We start from the raw sequence: 10,265 nt of genomic DNA on the forward strand, positions 1-10,265 counted from the left end.
AAACCCAGAAGTAGGCAGTCTAGAACTGGTGAAGTGGCTCTATGGTATGACTGTCTTTCAGCTCATGACTTCCTTTCTCCTTGTTGCCTCCAGGTCCTAGATAGCTGCTGGAGCTCCAACCATTACATCTGCATTCATGATAATAAAAGAAGGAAGGGAAGAAGGGCTTAGCCTCTCCCTTTTAAGGAGCTTTCCCAGAAGTCACCTTTTACAATTACTTTCAATTGTAATTTTATTTATGATTTCTTCATAGTCAAATCTATTTCTTTTTTGTTTATAATTTTCAGATTTTGGTGTAATAGTAAAAATATCTTCCCAACCTAGGTATCATTAAAGTATTCTGTATATTTTCTGGAATTTTAGAACTGATTTTTCTTTTTAGTTTTAATCTGAAATATATTTATGTTTATAGCATGGGGTAGAGATGTAACATTCTTTTTCCAAATGGCTGCCGTAAAGGGACATTTTCTTTAACCCACTATATCTGTTCCTCTTGTAGCCGTTAGCCAAGATCCTTCCCTAGACAGTGCGAGAGGCACCCAGACAAATTCTTAATCTTTTTTTTTCTAGATTTCATTCAGACCTACACTAATTTGTTTGCACTTGTATTGCTAACCATTCCCTTTTTAGTTTTAACCTCTGGACCTCCATTGTATCCAACACATATTTTTTTTTCCACTCATACATGGCATTATAATCCATTTTCAAACATTTCTCCCACACAGGACTGTCAGCACCTTGAGAGTAGGGACTGTCTTAATCCACTTGGTATCTCTGACGTTGAAAATTTAGCAGCTTCCTCAATCAGTGGTAAACGGACTGAACGAATGAAAGAGTATCATGTTACATGCCATTTGTTACTAGTTCCCTTTAAAAGGTTACTTTCTAATACTCGGTAGGAGGTACCTTAATCTCCTAGTTAAATCTCATTTTGGGGAGGTTACTTCTGAGGAAGTTTCCTAAACAGAATTAATCCCATTAATGCTGTTTGGATTTCAATTGGTTTCAATTCTGTGGCACTGTATTTTTGTGGACAATTGGAGGGCACCTCCATACATCAATTCCAGTAACTATTAGTAAGCCAGGGTTTCAAGACTCCAGTACTTAGAGGACCTCTCAGGGACCCCGGGGAAGCTGTTCATTCAGGAAACATTCCTGGTGCATCTGTCACTTGGAAGTTCTCATGCTAGCTGCTCTAAGGAGGCAGAGCTGAGTTAGAAATGGTCTCTGCCCTTGGGATCAGGACACCACAATGAGGATGAGTGAGTTTTGATGAGTTCATGGGGCGGGGGTGGCATAGAAAAAGCCTAGCCGGGGCTGCCCCCTCGGTCTGCGGTGCTGAGAAGCAGGAACCCTGGCCTTGGTAGAAATCAGAGCATCACCCAAAGGTGGGGCATGGGGAGTAAGGAAAGGTGGCCTCCTTTATAATTTAGCAAATGATTCGCCTTGGAAACGTGAGGAGCAGGGAGGAACAAGTTGGATTATTTCACCCAAGGAGATTATTTTCTTCTCTACCCTCAGAAGTTTCCTCTGCATTCAGCGAATAAGTACTTACTGAGTTCTGTGGGCTGTTTTTTTTTTTTTTTTTTCTTCCCTTTTCTTTCTTGAATCTCTTTTTGCCTTCACTCTAAGTGGAGTGTGTCCAGGGGGAGGGAGAGCTTTGGGTGCGTAGAGGGAGTGGAGCTCTGGGTGGGACTGGAGAGTGCCCCCAGCCAGCCAGCCAGCCAGCAAATCTCAGCTGACCCTGAGCTGTGTCCTACATCCCTGATTGGAGACAAAGATGATCATACTGAGTCTTTGAACCACTTCTCTGTGGCTAGAGTTCATGCCGCATCTTCTCCAAGAGCCCACTGATACAGAACATTGAATAAGGTTAGGGCTCAAAGTACCCGCACCCCATCTTCTTCAGTACCTTTGGTCTCTTTCAGACTCCAGCTGCACCCGTCTGGTAACACATTAACTTGGCTTGCTTATCTCTTTCGATTTCCTGCCTCTCTGAGTCACGGCCTCTTCTCCTTACAGCCAGTCAGTGGGGCTCCCCTTGCTCTCCGTGACCACATGCAACCTTTCTCTTCTGCGCAGCCTTAGAATTCTGCCAACACCTACTGTGCTGGGTGCTGAGAGAGAACGAATATGATTTCCAGGAGCTTGTAGTCTAATGAGAGGACAAAACTGATACATACTAGAGATAAACACCACCATGATGAAATAAGTAAAAGGGTGCATTTGCCAGTTTGTAAACTCAGCTTAAAATGGTTGGATCCCTGCTGCCTGGGCCTTCCTCTGACCCTCTTGTTGGGACTGCAGGGTCCCCTGTACCTCCATCGAAGTTAACACCAAACTCCACTGGATTCTTCCAGATCCACCCTGCTGAGCCTGGCTTAGTCTCCCCATTATTGGAACGCTTAGACCATTTCACCGACATACAGGGATTTACAGTTCAAAATAGCAGAAGGAGGTAAAACTATCCGCCCAATAATCAGACTAAACTCATGATTAGGAGAAAAGGATTGAGGGGTCTGAGCAGGAAAAGTCTGCTATTTCAGAAACGACACCATAGCAGTAGTCATTGTGGGAACTCAGGACTGTGTTAGGCTTATACTTATTATCGGGTTTAATGTTGCTTTTATTCTCAGTAGTTGAGGGAGCTGAGTGCCTTCATCATTTTCAGTGCTTGGGACTTGTGAGTATCTTCATGTAATCCTGGACCCTTGGACACATTTGCCCCCAGGCTCACCTGGCTCTGTTGGGCCTCAGCAGGGCTAAAAGAAACCCTCATGAAGGGATTCATTCCTTAGGTCTGGGCTCCTAGACCTTGAAACTTGCCTGGTCCCCAGGCACTCTGGGTCTGGGCTCTTCCTCCCTCTTACCAGTGCCCCACCTTCTCTTTAAGGCCAGCATGGAGTTAAGGTGTGGAATCTGCTGCTTTGTGATCTCTTCGGGTTGCCTGGCTCCTGATCTTCCTGTGCCTCTCTCCAGCTATTCTGTTTCCTCTCTTGAACTTCCCTGGGGTCAGCTGCAGCTCACCTCTCCCCTCTGCAGTGCTAACACTGACCACTTAAACTGAGCCTCTTTCCAGAGCACAGAGAAGGGGACAATTCCAGGTCTCTTCCCTGATCTACCCACATCACCAGCATCAATACTTTTCCTTGATCCAGAGTTAAAGAACACTATTTGTACCCTCCTTGAGCTATTCTGTGAGCAAAATAGGCCTCTGTGGGCTGGTACTGGAGACTACTTAACAGTAACCTTCACCCAGGGCCTGCATATGCCAGGTTTTAAGTCAAGTCTCCCATATGTGTTATCTTGTTTAATCTTCACAGCAATTCTATAAAATAGCTATTAGTATTAGCCCCAGTTATACCAAGGAAATCACTGAAGCACAGAGGGATTACAGAATTTGCCCATGGTCACACAGCTAGAAAGTAGCAGGGTCAGGATTCAGACCTAGCTCTCTCCTGCCAAAGCCCAGGTGTGCCCATAACTACTAGCCCCTTGGTGTTACTCATACGTAGATTATCTTAACAAAATATATCCACAATTTGTTAATGTTACATTAGCATGTATTTAGCAAATAAAAGCGGATACCTGTTTTGGTTACCTTAAAAATCAAATATTTAAAGTATTTTATCTCTATTGAGAGATTCTTTGATTTTTTTTTTATGGGAAAGAAGGTGGGACTTTGAGGTGGCCATCAAAGAGAAGTAAGATATAAACAAATTGGAAAGATTTTGCTAGATTCCGATACTGGAGCAAGTGTTTATCCTTTAATCGTTTTTGCCTCGGAGTGATCAAAGCTGACAGAAGACAGGGCCGATGGAGCGGGGCCAATGAAAGAGCGGGCGCACATGACTCCATGTGGCTCCGTGCCATTGGTCTGTCTTCATCTACAGTCAGAAACAGGCAGAGGAGGTCCAAAAAAAGCAAAGACCTAAATTCCCTGTGCTTTATTGGGGGCTGCATAAACAATTCTTGCAGGAGGAAGGCAACACTAACTCATCTTCGTTATTAAGCTGTTGTCTTCGTATGAAGCCCGCCCTCCTGGACTCAGCTTTGTGATGCTGGATGAGGGAAGTCTGCAAATCACGTTTGTGCTTTGCCAGCTGCCCCCTATTAGGCTCTGCCAATAGGGGGCGTTGGAGGAAGACAGACTGGAGGCGGGACTTCCTGTTGGCTTCATACGTATTTCCTGCTTCTGTGAGCGTCACCATGTCGACACCCTTTTCCTTCGCAGTGGTGGTTCCTTTATGTAGCTGCACTGAATCTAGTTTACAGTAACGGAGCACAGAGACACCAGGCTCCTCAGGAGAGGTCTGGATCTCAGCCTAGGAGGCCCTCCTCTGAGCTCAGAGACCCCGGCACCAACCAGAGGTCTGAGTTTCCGCTTGTTGGCATCCCTCTTACCAAATTCTCAATAATCCCCCAATATTTTCCTCCTTCCTCCAGCCTAGGGGTGGTAGCTACTTCCAGCAATGGTTACTTCCTTAATAATTTAGCATCATCTACCCCTCCCCCTGCTTTCCATTATCTACTTAACTTGATACCTGGTTAAGTTCTTTATGTGAAATTATTAAATTTGTTATTTCAAATATTTGGCCAGGAATGCTGCATATTTGGAGGGGTGCTTTGGGGGTGATGGAGAGAGGCAAACAGTGGCAAACAATGTCAGCAGTTTTGAAGAAGTCACTTTTCACACTGTATTGCCAAAACCACCCATGGGGCTCTCACTGAAGTCCAACCACCCTTAGTGTTAGCCTTGTTCAGACTGCCAGGAACCCTAGACTCACAGACATTAGTGACGGAGATCTACAATCTGGAGCCCCGAGGATATTTCTCCAACCTACAAATTATTAACAGTCATGGAAAGACAGGCAAATGAATTTTTTTTTGAGCAGTTGCCGTGGAAGAGCAAACTCTGGTTTTCACTGACTTTTCCTTTAAAGTAGAACAACAAAAGAAATAATCCTTGAAGGTCATTTTTATTGCTTCACTCTTCAGTGAAATTCAGGGAGTATTCAGGGAACATAAGAGAAGTGATATTTGAACTCCAGGCCAAAAGAAGATAGGGGCATACCTGTGTGTTTCTACGGTTCCTTGTTAAGGGGGAAAAAAGCTTTCAAGTTCTTGTCTGAGTATTGACAAGTTTTTATGAACGGTTTTGTGGCAGGAGAGCATGAGTACAAACTGGGCTGTTCTGGATCAAATAGCTGCTTGCCTTCTCAGACATTGCCAGCATTTTTTTCCTGCTTGCTCACCTTCCTGGATGACTTGTTCTTGAGAGTATGCTCCTGAATGATATATCTGAGCTGGCTCTCTTATCTGAGAGCAAGAAGCCAGAAGGTGAGTGACAGAGCCACCTGCTGTTCTTTACTTTGCAGAGATTAAGGAGCCTGACACAGTTTCTTGGACGTCCTATGAATGTTAGAAAATATATTTTGGAGAGGCTGAAAGAAGAAGAGACATGGTGTTCACATTTGCTTCCATGGAACCCAACCGATCTTCCCTTGGGAAAAAGATCTTCCCTAAATAGGAAAGAAGCTATTAAAGGTGAGAGTTTGCTTTACTTTTCCATTTTTTCTTCCTCTTAGATTCCCATAAGTTATTACTAAAGAGGATACAGTCTTATGCTTTGAACAAGATTGCGATAAGGGAAAAGAATTATTGCTGGAAGGATATGTCACATTTTGTTCCTCTTTTTCTCCTTTTGGGGATTTTTTTTTTTCCCCTATACTATCTGGTTTTCTTTGTTGGTACTAAGTACCCTTAGTGATTCAGATATACATACTTTTTCATATTCTTTTCCATTACGGTTTATCACAGGATATTGAATATAGTTCCCTGTGCTATATAGTAGGACTTTGTTGTTTATCTGCTTTTTACATAGTAGTTTCTAAGTACCCTGTTTAAAAGGTATTTAAACCTTTTACCCTATTTAAAAGGTAGCTGTGGTTTGGAGGAACAAGTATTAGGCTTACAGACACACACGCCACAAAAAAAAAAAAAAATTGGGGGAAAGAGGGAGTATGGAAGAGTCCCAGATTTGCTTCTTATAATGTATATGACATTTGGCAAGTTATTTAGCTTCCGTTTTCCTCTCTATAAAAGAGGCCTAATATTACTATGTTTTAGGCATGTTGTGAAGATTCAATGGGAAAATGTAAAGAAATTTCTGGCTCAAAGAAAGTTCTCATTAAATATTGCATATGCATAGCTTTGTGTGTCTCTGTGTGGATATATTTTAAATTTGGATAGACTGAGAGTTATCTGTATGAATGATTACAATGTATTTTTGGAATTACATCCAATTTTTTGTACTTGTTTAAGAACATTTTCTTTAAAGCGTGGCTAGATGCCACATCTAACCAATGAATTATATGTGGTAAAAGCATCCTAAAATATGAACTGTCAAATAAGAGCAAGAAGTGTACTTTATCTTTTAAAAGGACATTTCTAGAACTGAAGCTGAGAGTTTGAATTTCATGGATTTTCTCTCTAGACCGATCAGAAATTCTATCCCCCAGTTAAGAGCTATGTTAGAAACAGGGTGGTAAGGTTTGGGGGGAAGAAGGAAAAATGAAGGGCGGGGAGTTCCTCTTATTAATTACACCTCTACAGCAACAGGTACTCAGCTCTGCTTCCCTTTCTGTCTCCTGAGGTGGAGGTGGAGCCAGATCCTGATCCCAACCCCAGCACGATCAGCTGGTTTGTAGTGTCAGGTTATAGACCTCCATCAGTGAGCTGGGTGTGTGAAGTTCCTAGGCAGGACTTGACTGAGGATATTTGTCTAGAGAAGAAACCTATTTTTGCCATCACTTCGGAGTTGAACTTGATGTACCTTGAGCACGTTCCAGGTTAGTTTGTAACTGAAGGCATTTTGTTCTGTCCAAGGATTTCATCCTCCTCCTCCTTCCCTGTGCCCAAACTCTACCGGTCTCCCATTCCATGAAGATGATTAAGTGGAGGAAGAAACTCTGCGGGGGGCATCACCTGTGGGCCCTGGGCTGCTATATGCTGCTGGCCATTGTTGCTCTGAAACTTTCTCTCAGGTTAAAATGTGACATAGATTCCCTGGATGTGGAATCCAGGGACTTCCGAAGCCAGCACTGTAGGGACATCTTGTACAAGTCCCTGAAGCTGCCAGCAAAGAGATCCATCAACTGTTCTGGGATCACCCGAGGGGACCAGGAAGCAGTGGTCAAGGCTCTCCTGGACAATCTGGAAGTCAAGAAGAAGCGGGAGCCTTTCACAGACACCGATTACCTCAACATGACCAGAGACTGTGAGCAGTTTAAATCCCAGAGGAAGTTCATCCAGTTCCCACTGAGCAGAGAAGAGTTAGACTTCCCCATCGCCTACTCTGTGGTGGTCCATGAGAAGATTGAAAACTTCGAACGGCTGCTGCGAGCTGTGTATGCCCCTCAGAACATATACTGCGTCCATGTGGATGAGAAGTCCCCAGAAACTTTCAAAGAGGCAGTCAAGGCCATCATTTCCTGCTTCCCAAATGTCTTCATGGCCAGTAAGTTGGTCCGGGTGGTTTACGCCTCCTGGTCCAGGGTGCAGGCTGACCTGAACTGTATGGAAGACTTGCTCCAGAGCTCGGTGCCATGGAAATACTTACTGAATACGTGTGGGACAGATTTTCCTATAAAGACCAATGCTGAGATGGTCCTGGCCCTCAAGATGTTGAATGGGAAGAACAGTATGGAGTCCGAGATACCTACTGAGTACAAAAAGTCTCGCTGGAAATACCACTATGAGGTGACAGACACATTGCACCTAACCAGCAAGATGAAGGACCCTCCCCCTGATAACTTACCTGTGTTCACAGGGAATGCCTATTTTGTGGCTTCTCGAGCCTTTGTCCAACATGTCTTAGAGAACCCCAAATCCCAAAGACTGATCGAATGGGCAAAAGACACCTATAGCCCGGATGAACACCTCTGGGCCACCCTTCAGCGTGCACCGTGGATGCCTGGCTCTGTCCCCTACCACCCCAAGTTTCACATCTCAGACATGACCGCCATTGCCAGGCTGGTCAAATGGCAGCTCCATGAGGGAGACATCAGTATGGGGGCACCCTATGCACCTTGCTCTGGAATCCACCAGCGGGCTATCTGCATTTATGGGGCTGGGGACCTGCACTGGATTCTTCAGAATCATCACCTCTTGGCGAACAAGTTTGACCCAAAGGTGGACGATAATGTTCTGCAGTGCTTAGAAGAGTATTTACGTTATAAGGCCATCTATGGGACTGAACTCTGAGATACACCGTGAGAGGATTGCAACCCGAGGGGCAGGAACATGTACAAACGTGCCTAGAACACGCTGGGACAGTGTGGGGTGGGAGACCAGGGCTCTGGAATCCATGGCATCCCCCTGGGTCAGGGGGCTGCTCTTGGAGTGTGGTGAGTAGATCTGTTGCCTTGCAAATTGCTGCCCTGGGTGGACACTGACTGTTCACTCACCTCACTTCCAATAGCTCCTCCACTGACTCTCCCACCGAGTTGGGAATAAGAACCAGCTCTTTGGGTGAATAAGGGAGGGAGTGTGGCAGGAGACCCTGGATTTCAGTTGAATGCTTGGCATTGGCTTTTTCACTCTTTGGAGACGCCATTCCTAATAATTCTAGGCTTGGTAGTAGGGAGGGGACTTTGAGGGAAAAAAGGCCTTGTACTATTTTGTACTATTAACTTAAAAATAAATAGCTTCTGATTCAAATCCCTGACTCTACTTTTTGTCTAGTAAGCCAGAGATAAGATAAAACGTTGAGACGTTTTCTCATAACTATTGGTGACATTTAAAATCCCTGGTGGCTAGCAAGAGAATCCCCATTGTTCTGGAATGATCATGGCAAGCTGTATAAATGGCAGATGCAAAAGAATATAGAGGAACACAGCTGATTCTTTCATTACTGAAAGCCCTCCTCATTTTGTTAACATTGCCAGATTCATGACTTTTCTGTAAGGGAAAAGGCAGGGTGATTTAACCCATATGACCATCCATATCCTTATGGGAAAATTACAGCACTAATTTTGCAAGCTTCACAACCAAAGCTTAATGTTCCATGAGAAAGATGGTAGTTGCCATTAGGTAAGGTCACCGTATAATTTATTGTCAAAACTGGAACACATTTTACTTGGGGGTGGGTGGGTGCTGTAGTATTAATAATTATGTTAGATAACAAGAATAAACTAGGTCTGGTTATTCTATCTTTATGCCTCTTGAGTCAAAACTTTTATTTAAGTATGTGAATGGAATGGTCACTGTTCATAGTTCTGTGGCTTATACATTTCCTTGTGGGGAGACAGTTGTGTGTGTGTGTGTGTGTGTACATGTGTTCTCTGCCCTACACTTCCATCCGCCTGCCTAACAAATGTTACCTGGCGAAACAGTTTCCTTTCTAAAGCTCCAGAGATAATTGTCAGGTAATCAGAAGGCAATTAGCTGTTAGTTATATTCTTCTGTGATGGGAAAAGGTTACCTCATAAACAGATAAGCATATCTTGTGTGTGGTAGAGCTGGTCTCCCACATACAATCTGCTCTGGAAAAGTGATCTATATACCAATTAATTTGTGTAATTTGAATGATGTTCCCATTAATATGTCGTGAAGTCATTAGTGTGTTCCTTCTTTTCTGATCTTGATTCAGTTAATCAGGTGTTCTCTCACAACCAACTTTCCCTGCAACCCTTGTACTCTGACATAGCTATCACTGTGTCTGATACAGTGAATTTTCTAAGTTAGTGATTGCTTTCTGTAAGGTTGTACTCCTTTGGTAATGGGCATTGCCACCACCAACTTACCTGCACTGTCACACTGAGTCCTCTTCACTTTGCTCTCAGCCCCATCATGGGGATGACTAATGAATAGCCAGATGCTCCACAGATGAGCCCTGTAAGGTCTGTCCCTAGCAGTGGTGGTCGTGGACCTCTCCACCTGCTAGCCTTGGTGACTGTCCTTGGTCCTCCTCTGAGAGGGCTGCAAGGGGCAGAAAAGTTTCCGAGTGCATGTGTTCTGAGAAAAGAACGTGGGTTTTTTTGGCTTCATAGTCAACTTCCTCTTTAAATTTTCACGTGAAATAAATAAGTTTTTATATAAGTACGTTAAAAAGGTTAAAATGTGAACTTGTCATTTTGGGGGAACAAGTTGCTGGAATTTTCCAAGCATTGAAATTTCCTCTAGAAATACATTCAAAGGGGAATAGGAAGTGCTCTTTATTTAATAAAAAACATAAGGTCTTCTTATCAGAAGGGTCAAATTCC

The 10,265-nt window shown here is 43.8% G+C and overlaps 1 protein-coding gene across 1 annotated transcript; it reads left to right on the forward strand.

Annotated features, from left to right (window-relative positions):
• Positions 1-1,192: 1,192 nt before the first annotated feature.
• On the forward strand, positions 1,193-8,265 carry GCNT3 (glucosaminyl (N-acetyl) transferase 3, mucin type). The gene is made up of 3 exons (XM_068536389.1): positions 1,193-1,262; positions 5,379-5,547; positions 6,889-8,265. Exon 3 carries the CDS (start codon positions 6,943-6,945, stop codon positions 8,263-8,265), a length of 1,323 nt encoding a protein of 440 aa, XP_068392490.1. The 5' UTR covers positions 1,193-1,262; positions 5,379-5,547; positions 6,889-6,942.
• Positions 8,266-10,265: the final 2,000 nt, after the last annotated feature.

The sequence above is a fragment of the Eschrichtius robustus genome, chromosome 1 (genome assembly GCF_028021215.1).
Source record: "Eschrichtius robustus isolate mEscRob2 chromosome 1, mEscRob2.pri, whole genome shotgun sequence".
NCBI lineage: Eukaryota > Metazoa > Chordata > Mammalia > Artiodactyla > Eschrichtiidae > Eschrichtius > Eschrichtius robustus.